Genomic DNA, 20,508 nt, shown 5'->3' with positions numbered 1-20,508 from the left:
TCCTTTTACCTAGCTATAACTTTGGGATAACACCTTCCAAGCCCCGACAAGACACGCTCAGAAGTGGAGTTATGCTCTTTGCGGGGCCAATAACTGTGCCTATTACACACAATAAACACTTCAGCAAGGACAACGGAGAACATGGATCATTCTTCTCAAGTTCCCTCTAAATGAGTCCTTAATAAAAAGTAAAAATTAATAATTCTTAAGTAATATTAGGGCTCAGTGCGAAAGCTCGTCAATCTAGCTATATAGTAAGAGGCTAACTTAGTTTATTATAGGCTAGCTAGGTCTTACTTAGCTTATTACCTCTTATTAAGGTCTTAAAATAGTAACTATAAGGCTTTTATAAAGCTAGTTATACTTCTAAAGATATTTTATATCTTATAAAAGTAAATAGTAAGGTTACTATTATTCTTAAGAAACTCCTCTAAGTAGGGTTTATACTAAGTAAGTGCCTTTTTATAAAAAGAAGTTCTTATATAGATTACCTATTTATTTTTACTTCTAAGGTTAGTAGTATAAAAAGTCTAATAAGTATATACTTAAATTAGAAATCTTTTTAGTTATCTACTAATATTATTATAAGTACTAAGTAAGTTAAGTTTAAGTTTATTATATCTCTTTATAAAAGTAGTCTAAGTAACCTAAAAAGCAGGCCTGCCGCTTAGTTATAACAGAATTAGCCTTAAGTATAAATGTCGCTGGATTAACATTCTAAAAGCCCCCTTTAAGGGTATTTCTGGAACTGACCTTACCCGGCTGGTCTGTGCGCCTGCCTGTTTTGGACTCACGGTCGCATACGCCTGCACTTTTAAGACTTACGGCGCCAAGCGCAAATTGAACGCGCACCCCTTAGCTTATGTGGGGTAATGAATGTGGTGGCCTAACCACTGAGGCATCTGGGCTTATAACCTGTTAGCATAACAGGTAAGCTAGTCTCTTAGATAGAGAATTCTAGCTTAAAGAGAATATAAGTGTTAAATGTGGCGGAGTTACACGTGAATTAACTGGCGAATGCACGGTTGCCTTACGGCGAATTGTTAGGGAATAGGTAGTGAATTAGCCCCACTTTAAGGGGTTAATTTACTAATTAAATAGCTATAATTAGCCTAGGATTTCCTAACTAAGATATAGGGGAATTTCCTTACTTCTACAGGGTTTTCCCTAGTTATATATATAACATATAACAGAATTAATTAATTAACTATTATAATCCCTACTATTTAATAATAAAAGAGTATATTTCTTATATAAAAATATATCCTATAGAAGTAAGAATATAAGATAAAAGGAAATTAAAATACTTATACCTAGGGTAGGTAAATAAGAGATATAAGGATATATAGTTAAAGAGAGTATAGTAGTTAGATTGTTAACTATTTGCTTGCTTAGAGAGAGAAAAAAAGAAGACTAGAAAACAGGAAGAATTCTAGCTCTTATATAGCTATACTTAGCTTACTAGAATATTCTATACTTACGTAAGCTGCTTATAAATTAACCCTTAGTTACGTAACTTAATAACCTTAAGTAAATAACCCTAACTTAAAGTAGTAACCTTATAGGAAAAATAGAAGTAGAAGGTAGGATCTTAGATATTCTAGTACCTTCTCTAATCTTCTGTTAATTACGTAATTAGACATACTTACGTAATTAATAAATATATTAATCTACTAGGTTAGTAGATTATATATATATATATCTTATATATAGATAACCTCTATAATAGAGAAAATATAAGATAAAGAAGTATAAGAATATTAGAGATATTCTTACTTCTAATAGGTAGTAATAATATTAGCTACCTTTTATAAGGTGTAGTTATTCTCCTTAAGTTTAGTAACTTCTCTTTTTTTTCTTAAGCTTAGTAAAAGTAGCAGTAACTATAGATTAAAGTTTATAAACTTTATTATTTTTCCCTTTAAGTTTATTCCTAAGTTTATTTATTATAGTCTATATCTTAGCTATATTAGAGTTATTCTTTTTAATTTAGCTTATAATAGTACTATAGGTTTACTAAATATAACCTAGTTCTTTATTTAATTCTTTAGTGTCTTTTATTTTATTATTTAGGTTTTATATAGAAGTAGCTAGAGGCTTCTTTTTACTAAAGCTAGATAAAATAGAGGTAGTTTATAGTGTAAATATCTTATTATACTTTACTATTAGGTAAGTATTAAGGTTAACTTACTTAGTAGAAGTAATTAAAGTGTTATAGCTAGTTTCTAGATAGTAAGGTTTTTACTAATAGTAAGTAGAGGTTAATACTTAGTTAATAGTGTTTATTATTTTTACTAGTCTTATTAATTACTTAGTAATTAGTTAGGTAGTTAAGGGCGTCTTAGTGCTTATATAGCTTCTTATTAATTAAATTACTAAGGTTAGATACTAAAAGGTATATAAAGAATATACTATAAGTTAATTACTAAAGAGCTATAGAAGTCTGCCCTAGAGTATATCTAAGTCTATCTTATATATAAGTTCTAGCTGTTTTCTAAACTGCCTATTATCTAATTATTATAAGCTAGAATAAGCGTCTTCTTAGGTCTTTACTAAGCGCTTATCTTATATATAAACAAGCGCTTATTTTTTATCTTATCTTATGCTTATAGTTATATAGCTTATACTATAGTTCTTCTGTTTTAAGGAGTTATCTATTTATTTTTATTCTCTTGTCTATATAAATACTATTATTACCTATTATCTACTTATTAGGTAAAGTAATATAGCTTATACCTTATTAGGTTATAATAAGTAGTTAGTACTTATATAAAGAGTAGTAGTAGTGTAGTAGTAAAAAGAAAAGATAATATATAGATTATATTAATATAAAAGAAAGAAAAAAAAGAAAAAAATAAAAGACTATAAGAAGTTATTATATAGGTAAAGAATAATTTAATATAAGAGAAACACTAGTATAAGTATAAAAAAAAAGTAACCTACTTTTACTCCTTAGTATAACTATACTAAGTAAAAGAAATAACTTTAAGAAATATATAGTAAATAAGTAAAAGTAATAATATAACTACCTATAACATATATAATAAGCAAGCGCACTAGATAAGTAAGCGCGCTACTAAACTATAACTATCTAACTATCTAATATTTCTTTTTTATTCCTCTACTAATAATAATAAAATTAACTTATAATAAAGCTTAGGTATAGCTAGCTGTCTAAGCGTATAAAAAAGATCTAAAACTTAGTATTTAAGCTATAGTAAAGATATATAATGTTAGTTATAATTTAGTAACGCGTTAATTAAAAAGTATACTATTATAATATAATATTATACCTAACTTATAGAATTTAATAAAACTTAAAGAGAGAAAGCTAGTTAAGTTTATTCTTAACCTAGATTCCTAATTATTTCCTCTCTACCTTAGTAGTGTTAAAGAAATAGCTAATTAACTACTTATTAACTATAATACGCCTCTAGTTAGTAAGCGCTAGGCCTTAAACTTTATTAAATAAACACTAAAGCTCTAAACGCGTTTTTTTATAAGTATAACTATAAGAGGGCTTAATATAAAGATCTAGACGTAGTAAATATATAGTTTTACCTTATAGTAAATATAATTATAAAATATAGTATTATAAAGTCTAATATTTATTAACTTTAATAAGACTAGCTTTATAATAGGCTAGATTATATTTAGAATACTTATTATAAGCTTTAAAAGACGTTTAAATATAAAAATACTATAGCCTAGAAATTAAGAATAGATTATAGTTATTTAGGCTATTAGTTTATTTAGTTATAGCGTCTAACTATATATTATTATTAAAAGTAAAAATCTTTCTTTTACTTAGTATATAAAATCTAGTTTTTTACCTAACTAGGTTATTATAACGTCTAAAACTAAATAAATAATAAATAAAAAGACCTAAATTAGCTTTAGTACTTTAATTAATATTTAAAGTTATATATAAAAAAGAAATATTACTTTTTTATTATTAATAGGTATAATAGTTACTATTTTATAGACTTTAAGCTATATTATAAGTAAAATAATATTATTACTTTTTATATACTACCTTATTTATTTTATTTACTTTAGCCTTTAGATATTAGGTGTTTTAAGCCTTTTAAGCTAGTATATAGTTAAGAAATTAAGAATAAGATATAATAAGGTAATACCTATATTATAAAAAATAACTTCTTTTTAGTATTTTATAACGCCTTTAAGTAAGCTTTTATAAAAGTAAATATTTAAGGAGGCTTTAAAGAGGTAAGGCTTATCTCTCTAAGTCTAGAAAGTATACTATTAAAGCTAGATATAAAGTTATATACTTTACTACCTTTAGGATCTCTTCTAATAACACTACTAGCTTAGACTTCCTAGACACTATATAATATAATAGAGATATTTTCTTAAGGAACTCTTATTAAGGATTACTTTATTAATTATTTAGATAGCTCCCTAATATATAGATTAATAGCTACTAAGTATATTCTTAAAGAAGTATTAGAAATTATATATAAGAACACTTTATTAAAGGCTAAGGTTAAAACTTTTTATAAAAAGAATAACTTACTTAACTAATATAAAAAAGTAAAAAAAACTTATCTAAGGTAAAAAAGAAGTCTTTCTAAGCAACCTAAAAAGCAGGCCTGCCACTTAGTTATAACAGAATTAGCCTTAAGTATAAATATTACTAGATTAATATTCTAACAGCCCCCTTTAAGGGTATTTCTAGAACTGACCTTACCCGGCTGGTCTGTGCGCCTGCCTGTTTTGGACTCACGGTCGCACGCGCCTGCACTTTTAAGACTTACGGCGCCAAGCGCGAATTAAACGCGCACCCCTTAGCTTATGTGGGGTAATGAATGTTGTGGCCTAACCACTGAGGCATCTGGGCTTATAACCTCTAAGTAACCTAAAAAGCGGGCCCGCCACTTAGTTGTAACGGAATTGGCCTTAAGTATGAATGTCGCTGGATTGATATTCTAACATATAGTAATACTAGTAGTATTATATTTATTTTTTATTTCTACTACTATACTTCTTTACTATACTCTAGCCTCTAGATATAGCTATTTTTAGCCTATTAAAGTAGGCCTATATTATAACCTAATAAGTTAAAGGCTATATTACCTTACCTAACAGGCAGACAATAGGTAGCAGTAGTATTTATATAAATAAGAAATAAAGGAATAAATAGATAACTCCCTAGAACAAAAGAACTATAGTATAAGTTATATAGAGATAAAAAAGTAATTATATAATAAGGTAATTACTAGTAATTATAAAAGTAAGCGCTTACTAGTATCTACTAAGTACTTACCTTATATAAAGATAGTAATTACTTATAACTATTAGTTAGAAGGAACTATTTAAGGAATAGCTAGGACTTATATATAGAATAGACTAAGATATAGTTAAGGACAGACTTCTACAGCTCTTTAGTAATTAACTTATAATATATTCTTTAAATACCTTTTAGTATCTAACCTTAGTAATTTAATTAATAAGAAGCTATATGAGCACTAAGACGCCCTTAACTACCTAACTAATTACTAAGTGATTAATAAGACTAGTAAGAATAACAAACACTGTTAACTTAGTATTGACCTCTGCTTACTATTAGTAGAAACCCTACTGTCTAGAAACTAGCTATAACAGCCTATTACTAAAAAATTAAATATCTAGATAACTAGGTTATAGATTTAACTATAGCTTGTAAAAAGATATTCTTAAAGTGTTATTTTAAGGCCTATAAAGTAGCTATTATAGGTAAGAATATTAGTAGTAGCTAAAGGTTAGCTAGATTATAGCCTATTTATATAAGACGCCTTTTATCTAACTTTATAGTAACTAAGGCCTAATAAAGCTAGCCTAGCTAGTAGACTAGTAGCTAATAGTAAGATAAAGCTATATTTATTATCTAATAGTTAACACTTAAAAGATTTAATAATTTATAGTATTAATTATAACTATTTAACTAGACAGGCTAGGATAAGCTAGATACCTATACTATGTATTACCTATCTTAAAAGGTATAAAAGGGCTATAATAAGTAGGTATCTAAAGTAGCCCTTCTAAAAAAGTAAGTTAGCTCTTTATAGGCCTAGTTAGATAATATATAGTCACGTAAGAAGAAAAAGGTCTAACTATCTCCTAACAGCACCTTTACTACTATAGAGGATATAATCCAGGCCTAAAGTCCAGATACTGGCAATATAGATAGTCTGGATAAATCTAGGGCATCTGAATTACCTAGTAAGGCCAAAAGTTGCATATAGGTGGGCGGCAGAGAAGGTGAAATAAGTGGTGATAGTGGTGGTGATAATAGTGGTGAAAATGGTGTAAATGTGGGGGTGGTGCAAATGGGGGGTATTTGAGTTAATTCACGGCATCTCTCTAAGATTGGGAATTCGAGGCTGTATTCATCTTATCCTTAGTAACATAAGACTATTTAGATTTCACAGCACATTTCGTAAGCCGTTTTGGCCGAGACAGTGATGCCAGTTAAGTTTTGGAGGCCTTTATACTTGCCTATATAAATCGGCATGCATATAGGTCAGACTTGTTAGGCAAGTGTCTTCGCTAGCTAGTAATAATAGCTTTAGTTACTGCTTTAAATACCTAAGTTTATAAAATGCTTGTTTGCCTTAGAAGCATACATTTAAGCTAGCTTGATATATACTTTAAATACGAAGAGAAGATTTAATACCTTTTCCCTAGAAGGTAGCGGACTTGTTATTTATGCCTGCTCTTGTGGTTTTAGTAAGTAACATAAGCGTAACTTGTTTCTTGTTATAGTAACAGTAGAGATTCTCCCTTTGTTACAAACTTGGATCGGCAGCTACTTCTCTCTACTAGATAAATTATAAATTTAAATTCTAGATATTCTTTTACTAGAATAGGTTGTTAGGATAAGCTAAAAGCTGATATCTTCTATCTTCTAAGTTTCCTGTACTTAATATTATATCTATAGTTTAAAATAAACCTGTATTATTAAATAACATGTTCTGAGCTTCTTAGACAGGTACTACCACTTCTATTCATACTTTGAGAAGTCTTCTCTGTTGAAGCGGTAAATAATTCTTATATTTACAGGAGATAAAGCCGACGCTTTGCTCCTATATAACTTATACCTGCCGTCGCAACCGTAGCCTAATTCCCCTTGACGCTAAGGCGTTGATAAGCCAATCCTGTCACAGATTCGCCACTAAATTGGAGGACATATCCGTTGTCTTGGTTGTTGCCGAGCTCAGTTGAGGTTGCCTCTACAAAATCTGGAAGCGCAACGACCCTGTTCGTCTCCTCTGTGAGATCGAATGGAGCACCGGCCTGTGAACTGACGCGGACGACAAATTGAGTACTAGAGCTCCTATTTCTAGAGCAGCCGACATTGAAATCGATAGGACCAGTGTTTTTCGGAAGAGGCTGGTCAAGTGGTGTCAAACTCATGCTAATGGCAGTGTTGGAACCGAAGTAGATTTCTGAATCATTGAGAGCCATTCGAGTGGTGTAGATGGAGCGGGCTTGCATAGTATCGTTGCGGGCATGGTGTACATAAAACAGCTCAGCACCTTCCAAGTCCTGGCGAGTGACATCCTGCGCGCCGAATGCGGCATCTGTGTCGGCAGGAGGAGACGTCACTATGCTACCGTGTCCCGTAGAGTAGATCGGAATTTCTCCGTCAGGTGCCTGAGAAAGCACGGGATTCTGTGAAGACTTGCGGAATGGGCCCAATGGTGATTTCGAGGTCGCGTAACCCACGCCGTAGTTTGACGCTTCGTAGTTGTTAGCGCTGTAGGTCAGCAGGTAAACCGGCTCGCCTTTGGGGCCGTCGCGGGTGATGATTGTGCTGCCTTCTGACCAACGCCTATCTTTCTTTGTGCCATTGAACTTCACGTAATCATCAACATGAAAGTTCTCCCAATCCTGCGGGTCTGCGCCGTAGGATATGACCGTCTGCCAACCGTCTTTTCGCGGAGGGTTCCCGATCTCGCCGGTACCATTGTAAGCTGTAATATTGCTTGGGAGGCCCGGTGCATCATTGGCATGAATGTTGATTTGCGAAGACGCTATCTCTGGCATTGTCCTTGCAAAAGGGTCATCCCACCATGCTCGGTCCATCTCGACAACAATGATGTTAGATTCTTCGATGTATTTCCCTAGACTTTTATCCCAGTTCCAATTGCGGTACGCGTTTCGTGATGCATAAAGATAGATACGCCCGTCTCTGTCGAAGAAAATGTTAGGGTCGATTGTAGGGATGTAAGTCCCCTTCGGCGCCGTCGTTCCTTTTTCCTGGGTGCTTGGCGGCAGCATTTGCTTATCATCCATAATAAGATTGACATCATGATAATGGGGGTCGAATGGGTAGTAACCGATTGGCTCTGATTTGATCTCCACGAATGGCCCTGTGGGTGAGCGGGAAACAGCTATGCCCAGCTTCGATGGCTCCTCAAAATTGGAATATCGAAAGTAGTCTTTGGCGAGATCCTTGCGCAGACGGCCGGCGAAGACGAAGAAGTACCATCCCGTCCCTTCGTTGTAGTAAGTCTCGGGAGCCCAGTACCAGTCTTGAGCCCAACAGGCCTGGCCGCCATCTAGGCGGTTCATTTGATCGTCATAGCACGCCTTCAAAGCTCCGCCGGGATATTTGCGCCACGTCGAGAGGTCTGGGCTGACGTAAATAGCGAAATGAAAGCCCTCATCTGAGCCCTCGGAGGAATATGCATAGTACTGTCCACTTTGAGAGTCGTAAAAGACGTATGGGTCTGCAGCGGCATGGAGCGCCGCGTTGTGAAATTGAGGGCTCGAACAATCATTATTCTTGTCATCGGCCAAGTCAGCCAAAGCATGTGAGGCGAATAATAACACCTCGAGAAGGGTTAAGAGGGCCCGCATCGCAAGGAATAATAGTTATGGTTTACCAAGGAAAGACAATGCGTATTTTGTACGTCTGGGGTCCGAAGAGAGCAGCCACCTTATAATACCTACCACAGCCCCTCAGCGCTCTGCTTGCCCACCCCTCTTTCAGATGCGAGGTACGGCAAGGTTTGTCGGGGACCGAGAGTAATTAGTTCCTCTCTTTTTTCGTCCCATGATTATCTGTCTTATCTAAAGCAAAAAACCTGAAGAAAACATACCCCGGGCCCTGTGAGTGGTGCGCTTTCAGGTGTGGTACCCTTGTTTTCCACTGGGACTGCGCTCATGAATAGGTAATAGTGTAGGTATCATGAGGTGCATGACTAAACTTACCTAGGAGACCCAGTCCACTCCATTGCGCTCTTCTGGCAGGATCAAATCTACGCCTGATCTACATGCTCCAGCCCATCATGAGGGGTTTACCACAATGTAGGGTGGTTTTGGACACTAGGAATGGAAGTTAGCGCGCTTGCTAGGGTGGCCCAGATAGGCCCAAGTTCTCTCTGAACGTCGTGCAGCCACTAAATTGGCATCTCCACGAAGGAGTAATGCAGTCGCATTTGTGGTTGGCACCATCGTCACACACCAAGGCAGAACAATTTCCTCGTTGGGGCGCTTCCCAGTCACCCCGCATCTGACCATTTTCTGTGTCATGGATCTTGACTTAGGACAAGCCACCTTATGTTCAAACAAGATCGGATGCCAGTGGCCATACAAACCAATTGCACCGATTCTTCCCGTTCCGTTGTCCTGTAAGAGGAAGGAATCTGACTCGATGAAAATATTTGCAGAAGGTCAAACAAGCCTACAAGTTTATCCAGTTCTCTTCGTGGCTAAAATCGCTTCCGCCCGCGATTTCCTTTGGAAGGCCAATAACCAAGCTCCGTCCTATCTCTCCTAACATATGTGTTTGTTCTTTCTAACGGATGAAGGCATAGCTCGCTGCTAGCCTGATCTTGGGCTTTGCGAGAAACTATGATACCCATTACTCTCGGCCACCTGCTTTTGTTGGGGCTATCCCAGGTGCACGAAATAAGGCAGGACTTCACAACCCGACTGGCTTTAACCTGTTGACCGAGGTTTCTCCTATCCGGTGGTGCAGTATGAAGCATATGTGTATAGTAGCTGGTGCGCGTATTGTTCCAGAACGCGAAGCAATCTTGAACCATGTGTTCCTTGTGTAAAATCCAGTTCCACATGTCACTGGTCGATTCAAGAATGAATCCTCAGGTCAATCTTCTATATGGTTATGTGGACATTGTCTATCTATTCTAGCTTATGGACGTACCCATGAGTCAGTGGGATGCCGCCATCGTTTTACGGGGAAAGAAAGCTGGCCCCGCAGGAAATGCGGGGTTAATCCAACCGCAGATACGGGGTGTGAAGTAACAATGATTATTCCAGCAATGGGAGCATTGAATATTCTTTAGGTGCCTGGTCAGCGTTCAATTTAAATGAACATGGATGGCACTTGGGGTAAACCCAGTCCCGTAGATATTCTGATGAGGCTATTTAGTGATATCGGCAATTGTCCGAAACTCTGCTCGTCCGGCCTATCACACGGAAGCAAACCGTGGTGGATCTGACCTCTCGGCGATAGCAGTCGAAGCGAAATGTGTAGAGAAGTCCCAAACGGAGAATAAATCCTACGCCCGCCTGCATTCCCGAGCGGAAGCAAGCAACTGGCCACCTCCAGACCACCAAAGTCAAGACATCGTCGTTCAACGCCACCAGCTGTGCAATTGTTCCATCATCGGCACCAAGAAAGCCATCGACTTGGGCTCTCTGGGCAAGATCATTTCCATTAACGGGCTGTGGACAACTTACAAGCCGGGTGATTATTTTGAAGACCTGGCCGGATAGAGGAAGAGAAAGGATTAGGGGTTGTCTTAATGAAGCCCATCCGCGACATCGAACTGCTGCATCACCTACTGGGCTCATGGAGAGAGACAACACGATTCCGAACGAAGACATGGCCGGTCTCGTTGGGACGCTCCTCATTTCGGGCAACGTCCCATCTCGGTACAACTTTAAGGTTGGAAGCGACAGAAACCCTATCCCGGCGGAACTTCTGCCAGCTGCTTGAGATGGAAGGGACCTGAGCGTGACCGACATAGGCGTTTGGTGGTATAAAAACACGACCAAAACATGGCATTTCACACTGGGACGGGAGAATGCTGTCGCGGATGACGGGATCCAGTTCGAGCTGCAGCTGGCGCATTCTTGCCGGGTGATTGTTAACGAGGGGGGCGCCCAGCTGCTCGGCGCAGGCGGGGTGGGGGCTTGCGGCTCTGATTGATTTCCGGGCCATCACAGAGGCTTTGGAGACGGACGCTAATGTGGGAAGACGACACTTTCGACCGATACTGTTGCCGTTGTGCGGAGACCGAATGGTTGGATTGGAAAAAGCAGCAAGAAATGGGGCCGCCCAAGCCCACCTTTCAGGAGGAAACCGCTTGCTCTCTAGAAAACCTGACGGCAGGTGGCAACGGCGACGACGGTTAACAAACTGCTTGCAACATGTATATATTTCGGTATTTATTATGCCAGGTAGGTGCGAGCGAGTGAGCTAGAAGGGAAGTTGGTTGTAGCCGTCGCAGGCAAGAAAGGACAGGACAGCAACCGCGCCGCAGGGAGAAGCCAAGGAGGCAGTGACATCAGAGCCGGGATGCTCCTTTCTTTCTTTGATGTACCTACGCGAGAAAAGCGACAAACGCGCGCAATTGTTTTTTTATTCCTCTTTTAGCTGAGGCAGGTAACGCGACCCCTTTCCGCCGCTGCCCAAAGTTCGTTACCTATCCCCGGTCTTGATTGTGCCCTTGATTGTTCTCGTGTTCCGTCTCCCCTGATATCAGTCTGGCCGCTGTTGTTAGTGCTGCCACATCGATAACGATAAGAAAGGAAGAGCCCCGCGATACTTTCCCAACTCCCACCCAAACCTCGCAACTTCCCCCTTCTCCACCCGCCGCGCCTTGCCAGTCCTGCTCAACGACAGAATACCCTCTCCCCCAGCTCCTCTGCAATTCACACAACACGAGGGCCAGCATTGCACACGACTCCTCTTTACCAAGACTCGCAAGTCGTAGCCATGTCGTCCATGACCACTAACGGCACCAACGGTGACGCCAGCGCCAATGGCGAGGTGGACATCCAGAGTAACCCTGCCTTGGTCTCTGCGGCCTCACTCTGCTAACCCTAGCTAACTTTTATTCGCAGATCTGGGCTTTGTCGAAACTCCCAAGGTGGAGGGGGAGTGGACAGTCGAGAAAGCTCTGGATGCCTCCCCAGGGACTGCGACCTCGGCGGGCTCCAGCTCACCGCTCCCGTACTTCCACATGATTGAGCGCCTCAAGACGACGAAGCGCGAGGGTTGGCGACGCTTCGGCATCGAAAGGTATGCCATTCTTTGCCCTCCTCAGAGTTGTTCCCAGTTGCAATGACCATGGCTTACTGATGCATCGGCGTTGATAGAGGAGAATCCATTGCCGACCACATGTACCGCATGTCCCTTTTGTCAATGCTTGCGCCCCCGGCCCTTGCGCCTCGGCTCGACCTCGCTCGTTGCATGAAAATGTGTTTGATACACGACATGGCCGAGTCCCTCGTCGGTGACATCACGCCCGTCGACGGCGTGCCCAAGACGGAGAAGAACCGCCGCGAGGCGGACACAATGGACTACATCACCAAGACGCTGCTCGGCGGCGTGTATGGGGGCCTGGCCGGTGCTGAGATCCGGGAGATCTGGCAGGAGTACGAGGACTCGAAGACGATCAACAGCCACTTTGTGCACGACCTGGACAAGATGGAGCTGCTTCTCCAGATGATGGAGTACGAGAAGCGCGGCCAGGGCAAGCTCGACCTGGGAGAGTTCGCTTACGTCGCCACAAAGTTCTCGCTGCCCGAGACCAAGGAGTGGGCCGAAGCGCTACTCAAAGAACGGGAGCAGTTCTGGGGTGCTCAGAAGCACGTTCACGGCGAGGCGGGCGTTGAGGGCGGTGTCAAGGAAGACAGGAAAGAGCAACAGGACAGCTACTACGAGCGCAGCTGATACGACAGGTGGGGGGAGGGATAGAGAGAAGTTGGAACGAAGGACAGGTGGGCATAATGACGGACAGAGAGAGTGACGAAGCGGCACTGCACGCACGATCCTTTTCTTCATCATTTTTATTTTTATTTTTTATTTTTTGGCGTTGATGTGAACAGCAGTAACGTTCCGAGGGTGAATGGGTTCAGAGTTCTAAGCCAGGCAAAAGAAGGAGTGACTGCATACCAATTGCATTGTCATGGCTAGAATGGCTTCATAGAATCTCAATTCAACTCATTCGAGACGAGTGTCAAGGTGTCATTAAAGCCTACCTAGGTACACGGTAGGTTGGCTGCTATTGTCACCAAGACGCGGCAGCGGCGCCGGTTGTGGTGGTGGTGCCCCCTACATTGGCATAATCGCGCTAACGGATGTCACGCTTGGGTCCCTCGGGGGGGCCAAGTACCCGGGCAACCAACAACGCGTTTCCTCTCTTGGAGCTGGAGCCACCGAACGAGAAGCTGTCTCGTGGCTGAGGCGGTCCTTTTTGTCTGTTCTTGTTTGAATTATGTGTATATATACATGTTGCCTGGAGGCCAAAAAGCGTTGCAAAACCCGTGATGGTAGATGGTGAGTATTGATACCGACACTGCCAGGCGGCATTGATAAGAAGTGCAAAAAAGGGGCCCGGGAGAACTGGCATTGACACTGATATTAACACGACTGACACGACGCCACACTACTACCTAGGAAGGTACGGATACCATAACATCCTTCCATTCCAACCCAACTCCTCCGAAGCTTTCAAGTCCGTCCGCCATTATTACATACTTTCGGGTTTGATTTTGCTCTGGCCTCCCCGAACTGCCGATAATCCCAGGAGAGAACATACATGGAGACCGTTTACTGGCCTTGCCCCTTTTTCTAGTGTTTCTTTTTCAGCTTCTTCTCTTCCTCCCCACTCTACCACCTGTGACCTCCTCTCGCGTCACTTTCCGTCCGTATCTCTCTCTCTCTCTCTCTTTACACGTCGTCATCGTCATCATCTTTAACATCCTATTGTCCCTTGCGTTGTTGTTGCAAAGCAGACTCGACGTCACCCAAGGCGCCAACTTCCCTCTCGCACTTATCTAGTGTCCGTCCTTATTGCTAGTCCGGGTCCATCCCGACTTACGGATACCCCTTCAAGGTCTCGGCCTGTCTACACAGACCTTCTCTGCCAGCGCACATCCCCCGTCAGCGGCTCTTGCCGGCACTCGGAGCTCTCGCACCACGGATAACTTGAGCACCACTGCCCGCCAACAAATCTCAACGCCAACGCCAACGGAGCTTGTTGCCTGCCGACAGCTACTCCCTGCAACCGCCTCCACCGACCAAGGGAGAGGGACCCACCCACCCAGTGTATTCCTCACCAGCCTCTCTACAAACAAAAATCTGTCTGACCGCGGCGCACTTCTCCAACTAGCTGCCTCCGAACAGGCACAACACACATACACTCTTCTGTGATCACGCGCCGCTTCCCAACCCGGCAATCCTTCTGCGCCACCTCCGCGTGTCATCAATTGCCTTGTCAGGCTGCCAGCGCCATTCTGTAGACGCTTCATCGCGCAGCCAGTCGCGCGACGGTTCAACAAGCTAACCCGTCACCATCATTTCGTTGCCAACGTATCTGAGACACGACGCAATCCCCCCTTGGGCACTTGCCTGTGGATCAATCATGAGCTTCCTCTAGAGCTCTGCGACATTGTGAACCACCGCCCGCGCCTGCTCCCGACTCCGATGATCCCTTCCGCCGCTGAACCCGCGACATCTTGACCCTCTCTCTACACCTCACTCCCGAGTCATCCGACGTACCTCCCCTAACGCCTTGGCACTCGACGCCCTGCAAGACATCTGCAGCATGGCCTTCAAATCGCAATATCGGATGCCAGGCGCCTATTTTGACGCTCAGCCCGGCGGAGTCCACCCCGGAGTCTTCCGGCCCCCAACCTCTCCCTCCACGGGCTCTTCCTATTGCTTTGCGAGAGCCAACAGCTATCACTCAGAAGCAACAACACCTCTCGCCCAGGCCAAGCGGAAACGCCGAACCGATGCCTCGCGCGAGGCCACACCGCTGCATGAATGGGCCGATGGGACCATGAACCTCGACAGCTCCAGCGAACTACCCGTCCACGAAACTCCTCTGCCCATCCGAGAAGCCCGGTACACCCTAGCCGGCCAGCTCGAGACCCCGGGTGCCGCTTCCAACACGCCTTTCGACAACGGCACGCTGGATGAGAGCATGTACTCTGACACCGACTACCGAAGGGCTCTAGGTTCGAAGCGACCTCATGAAGAAATAGAATCACATGTGCCCGGTCAGCCCACTATGCTAGTCCCACCCAGTCAACCAGTCTCGGGTGGCTGGAGTCGCTTTGCCTTCAGCACCATCGGAGGTGTTGTCGGCAAGGTATGGGAATTTTGCAAGGCCGGAGCCTTCAGAGGCTTCACTGCCGGAGGCGGCAAAGCCTACACCATTGACGGCCAAACTATTCTCGACCCTACACCTGCTCAAGCAACAGAAACCGTTCCCAGGCCCGAACCTGAAGCAGAGCCATCTAAAAAGTCAAACGAGAAGACGAACGATTGGGGACAAGCGACCCCCCCGCGCATGAATATCCCTACTCCCGATACTGACAGTACCTTGCCGGGCGGGTTTCCCCGATCAGACTATACATTCTACAGCCGCGAGGCCCCCTGCCCTTTCGGTCTCGCTCCAGAGTCCGCGCCCTCGCGGCCGGCTGTGAAACGGAGGCAGACGAGTGCGGGTAATCAGGACGAACTGCGCAACTGGGTTGTGGTGGACGAGTCGGGAGCTGGCACGAGGCCGGTATCGAGAGCGTCAATGCGGTCGGTATCTCGGAACACGCGCCCATCCATGGTGACCGGCCGCAGGATTAGTGTTCCGAAGCCCCGTCTTAGCTCAATCCCGATACATAATCGCCGACAGTCGGCGAACCGCGACGATCTCCTGGCAGAAGCCGCCCCGCTGTCGTACCGCGAGCCTGCGAGTTTTGCCAGTGTCCGATCGCCGGAGCCTCCTAGATCCCTGACGGGCCCGTCGCCGAGTCGGATCCCTCTTCCTACCCAGTCGGCCGGCTCGAGCCCGAACCCGTTTGCGAAAACAAGCACGTCAGCCAGGCGGCAAAGCGGCATCCCTTCGCCGGCAGTACAGTCGTCGGCCTTCACCCCTCCGGTGCGGTCTCACCGTCGCTCCGACAGCGGTGCCTCGGCTGCGTCACCCCGCGGCAAAATAAAGGAGTTTGGTGTTAATTCCATCCGAGAAAGTCCGCGGCTGGACGCGGAGGCGAAGAGACTGGCCGCGCGGAGGGTCAGGGACGAGCAGGACACGGACGCACGTATCAATGATTTCAACCAGAGACTGAAGGAGATGATTCGCCAGGGCAGGGAGGCTCTGGGTACGAGAGTCGAGGTGGATGGCGACGTTGGCGGATGGGAGGATGATTGATTGTGACTTTGTTCTTGATGTTGATTTGCCTCTTGCGGCGTTTTGCTACATATAATCTGGGTTGCGCTGCTAATGGCGAGGAGTTTTACGGAAGAATTGTTCGCGCGCGATACAATCCGCCATATCCTATGCGTGTGACCGTGGGGCCAGGGAGTTTGGATTGGCATGATTTCGGAGTCTGCAAAAAGTGGACAAGGCCACTTGAAGGGTAGCTCAAGCCATGGGTACGACTGTTACGGGCAGTTCAATACCTGAATCCAACAAATGATTCATACCGTTACAGTGGGCCTAGCCCTGATCTTCTGCTCATCCTTCTTCGTGTCTCGAACCGATGTGTAGTAACCAAACACCCCACCGTCACCGTTCCCTCGACCATTTTGTTGAAGCCTGGCCAAGCAAGCATCATGCCTCTCATTGCTTGAAGCTCCTCGCAACCCGGGTTTGACTGGCGATGTCACTGGCCGCAGAAATGAGTGGGGATGAATTTAGTTGACTAAGGATTAAATTCAACGTTTTTGCCGAAAATGGCCTCGCCATGTATGCTGTTGCCCCACGCCATGGCCGCCTCCAGGTACTCGTAGTTCAGCTCGCCGTTGGAGTATACCGGCGGCTTCAAAGGCGGGAAGACGCGCTGGCGCTTCGCGTGGCACCGCGGGCAGACGTCCTCGTCGCCCTTGGCCTTGTCCATCTCGGCGCGGCAGGCCTGGCAGTGCCTTGTGCAGAAGAAGCGCGGACAGTCGAAGACGGCACACTGGCGGTCCATGGGCATGTGGCCGATGGTCAGGTGCTGGTGGCCGCAGCGGCACGTCTTGAGGTGGCAGTCGCGGCCGGCGTGGCCGGGGATGCCGCACATGCAGCAGCGGGACTTGCACATCATAGCGGTGATGAGGGGCCCGGAGTGCGGGGCGGGACACTCGCCCGGGTTACACATGACGGGGCACCGCTTGGCGAGGTGCCTCTGCGGGAACGGGCGGCAGCGGCAGCGGTTGCGCTTGGAGCCCGTGCATGCGGTGACCGTGTGCCAGTCCTGGCCGCAGTGGCCACAGGGCTGCTGGCAATCATCCGTCCTGTGGAAGAGGTCGAGGCAGTTGCGGCAGGGGTGCGTCTGTTTGTACCGTCGCCTGTTGTTGTTGTAGAGATACTGGAGATATTCTTCTGGTGCGTTGCTTTCTTCCACCTGAGAGCTTTCGCTCTCCGGAGAGCCAAAGGCCATGTTGTTGTATTCTCGGAAGATGTCTGAGAACATTCGGGAATGAGTGGTTAGACTTGCTCTGGAATACTGTTCAAATCGATGGTGTATTCCAAGTATCAAGTCGTGGTGGAAAATGGAGGTTGTCCAAAAATGTCAAGTCCGCCTGCAATTGCAGAAGAGACTTGAGATGCCAACAGAACCAAGCAGTACTTCACACCCACCGCCAGCGGCATGAAGTAAGCAGGGCAAGATCGCTTGGAAGTGTCCAAGTATAGCTTTCCCAAAGTGCAGGCAAACTCGTAGTTTGGCAATTAATCAATTGTCAACTTCGCTGAGGCACGTATGGTTAGGTGCCAACTAATCAGTGTGCGCCAGGTAAGGTTCGCGGGTGACTATTGACTTCTCACCAAAACACAATGAGGGGAGGGGCAATGCGCACGGTGCGATATTCCTGCATGCTGATAACTGTACTGGGTCTTCATAGGTGGATATGTACAGTACCGATATACATGTGCACTGTAGTGTCCCGCGACGCCATGCCACGCTTTGCCCTCCTGTCAAGTAACCATTCGTCTCTTAGACTCAGAACGTCCTGCGAATTCTGCCAATCTTCTATCCCATCTTTCATTCTGTTCAAAAGGTTGAGTTGGTGCTTCATGCACCCAGTCAATGCCGGAATCTTGCTACAGCAGTCTCTCCCTGCTCCCTCATCACAGCTTATGTTCTCTCAGAAAGACGGCCGCAACAAGCCCAAAAATCGATGAGATGAGCGAGACGCCGTGACTATACCCCAGACCCTCGACGTAGGACTGGACAATTGCTTTCGAAATACCACTGTCAGTGTGCTCGATGTAGTCGACGCTCGATGTCGCTTTCTCGATTATCTGTAGCGCTTCACGTCAGAAAAGAATGACATACTGGGGTACTAAGTATGCCCGTCTCACCTTCTTCCTAGCCACCGCTTCTAGATCCATGGCCTTCAGCAGTGTATCCAGCCTCCACTTCATCGTCTCCATCATCACCGCACTCGCGGACGCGAGGCCGAGGATCATGCCAATCTGGAACGTCAAGAACATGCCCGACGTCACAGCCGCCTTGTGCTTCGGGTTCACCGCAGCTTGGATGCTGATAAACCCCGCCGACTGCACGAGGCCGGCCCCGAAACCACCAGGCACAATGTACAGCGACTCCCATACATTGGTGTTTCCATGCCATCGAAGGAGCAGAAGGATATAGGAAATCAACGACGCAATCGTAGCAATAATGAGAAGATACTTATATCGCCCGGTCCTAAATCGAGTCAGCGGCCATCCGTATGCTTTGGCCTGGTTTCAGCCTACTTCCTGATGAGGTATCCCGCGAGCACCCCGCCAATCGCGTTGCCGGCGACGGCTGGGAACAGATGCATGCCAGCAATGGTGTTCGAAACTCTTTGCGTGACCTGGAAATACAGCGGCACCGAGAACATGAGACCTAGCTGAGCAGCGATCTGGGCTCCGCAGATGATGTAAGTAAGAACAATGTCGCGATGCCTCAACAACTCCAGCGGGAAGATGGGTTCCTTGGCCCACCGCTCCTCGGTGACGACAAACAGCCCGCCGAGCACGACGGCCGCGCCGAACAAGACAAATATGAGAGGATGTGACCATGGGATCTTGGTGCCCCCAATCTCGATCGGCAGGAGAAAGGCCAGGACGAAGAATGACAGGAGCGTCGCACCCAAGAAGTCAATTCTTGCCAGGGAGTTCTTTCTCGTTTCTCCTGGCTTTGGGCCTACCTCCGAGGCCGCTTCATCTTTCGTAACGTGCTTTTCTTTGGGCAAGAAGAGCCAGCACAACAGGACCGCAACTAAAAAGATGGGGGACTGGCCAAGAAATGACCAGCGCCATCCGATGGTGTCGGCGAGCCAGCCACCCACAGGGCCGCCGAGACTTCTACCAATCGTCGCAGCTAGATTCACACCAGCCTGCCAAGCAGCTACATCGCGTAGTGGGACGAGATCTGCCAGTGTTAATATGAGCTTTTGGGGCAGGGCATTCGAATTGCACAAACCTGTTATCAGAAGCAAACCAAGTACGTTTAAAGCTGAGCCGCCTGATCCCGATATCACTCGACCTACAACTACTTGCCACATTGTGCGGCCTACACCGACCAACGCGCTGCGGAATTGTGAGCTAGGCCTCGGAAAGCTTCAACGATGAACTTACCATCCTATAGCAAACAGTGTGTAAGCCACCATGAGCAGGGAACGGCGCCCATAGACGTCGCTAAGCTTGCCATACTGTTCGTTGTTAGCTTACGAGACTACTTGACCTTTGACCAGAAGCTTACCAGCGTCTGTGTTGCCGCTCCCGCCAACGCAAAAGAGACAAAGAGCCAACTCGAGTTCTCCAGTTCATCAAATTCTGAGGCAATTGTGGGATGCGTAGCCATCACCAAAGAAGCATCGGCGTTGGCGGTAAAGGTTCCGACCAACAGGATCGCCACAATCTTGATGACGGCGGCCGTCGGTACCCTTTGACCTGTCCGTTTGACATCGTCGGTGGCGGCGGCGGCAGGCGCGACTTGTTCGACGTCGACGTATGCACCATCGACAACTGCTGCAGGTGTAAGATGCCATGGGACAAAATAGTCATCCGAGTGTCCGCTGGATGACGACGTCAAGGAGCTCTCACCTGACGAACTCAACTCACGTCGAATATTCGGCAGCAACGGGGACCTCTCATGGACCAGTCGCGCTGTGTCTTGATCATCAGGAAAGGATTTCTGGCGCGCCATGTCGATTCAGTCCGAAGGAGAGTGTAGCAGAGCTGCCAGCCGCTGGATCGAAGAATGAAGATGTCATTAGTTTTTAGACTTTGGTGCAGTTGAGGTTGCCCTCCCAGGATCTGGGGGGTA

The 20,508-nt window shown here is 45.2% G+C and overlaps 6 protein-coding genes across 6 annotated transcripts; 2 read left to right on the top strand and 4 right to left on the bottom strand.

The window, feature by feature from the left end:
- Positions 1-7,119: 7,119 nt before the first annotated feature.
- Positions 7,120-8,865, bottom strand: GLRG_11363 (beta-xylosidase; the record flags this gene model as incomplete). Its single annotated transcript, XM_008102047.1, has 1 exon — positions 7,120-8,865. One exon carries the CDS (start codon positions 8,863-8,865, stop codon positions 7,120-7,122), a length of 1,746 nt encoding a protein of 581 aa, XP_008100238.1.
- A 1,945-nt stretch (positions 8,866-10,810) lies between these two features.
- Positions 10,811-11,197, bottom strand: GLRG_11362 (uncharacterized protein; the record flags this gene model as incomplete). Its single annotated transcript, XM_008102046.1, has 1 exon — positions 10,811-11,197. One exon carries the CDS (start codon positions 11,195-11,197, stop codon positions 10,811-10,813), a length of 387 nt encoding a protein of 128 aa, XP_008100237.1.
- A 777-nt stretch (positions 11,198-11,974) lies between these two features.
- Positions 11,975-12,934, top strand: GLRG_11361 (HD domain-containing protein; the record flags this gene model as incomplete). Its single annotated transcript, XM_008102045.1, has 3 exons — positions 11,975-12,041; positions 12,103-12,280; positions 12,358-12,934. 3 exons carry the CDS (start codon positions 11,975-11,977, stop codon positions 12,932-12,934), a joined length of 822 nt encoding a protein of 273 aa, XP_008100236.1.
- Positions 12,935-14,810: 1,876 nt separating this feature from the next.
- Positions 14,811-16,418, top strand: GLRG_11360 (uncharacterized protein; the record flags this gene model as incomplete). Its single annotated transcript, XM_008102044.1, has 1 exon — positions 14,811-16,418. One exon carries the CDS (start codon positions 14,811-14,813, stop codon positions 16,416-16,418), a length of 1,608 nt encoding a protein of 535 aa, XP_008100235.1.
- A 493-nt stretch (positions 16,419-16,911) lies between these two features.
- GLRG_11359 (uncharacterized protein) lies at positions 16,912-17,631 on the bottom strand (the record flags this gene model as incomplete). The annotated part of the gene is made up of 1 exon (XM_008102043.1): positions 16,912-17,631. One exon carries the CDS (start codon positions 17,629-17,631, stop codon positions 16,912-16,914), a length of 720 nt encoding a protein of 239 aa, XP_008100234.1.
- Positions 17,632-18,320: 689 nt separating this feature from the next.
- GLRG_11358 (major facilitator superfamily transporter) lies at positions 18,321-20,388 on the bottom strand (the record flags this gene model as incomplete). The annotated part of the gene is made up of 6 exons (XM_008102042.1): positions 18,321-18,494; positions 18,555-18,900; positions 18,951-19,611; positions 19,663-19,769; positions 19,818-19,891; positions 19,942-20,388. 6 exons carry the CDS (start codon positions 20,386-20,388, stop codon positions 18,321-18,323), a joined length of 1,809 nt encoding a protein of 602 aa, XP_008100233.1.
- Positions 20,389-20,508: the final 120 nt, after the last annotated feature.

The sequence above is a fragment of the Colletotrichum graminicola genome, assembly GCF_000149035.1.
Source record: "Colletotrichum graminicola M1.001 genomic scaffold supercont1.84, whole genome shotgun sequence".
Classification (NCBI taxonomy): Eukaryota; Fungi; Ascomycota; class Sordariomycetes; order Glomerellales; family Glomerellaceae; genus Colletotrichum; species Colletotrichum graminicola.
The sequence above is the reverse complement of the archived record's forward strand: the minus strand, read 5'-3'. Positions and strand labels throughout refer to the sequence as shown.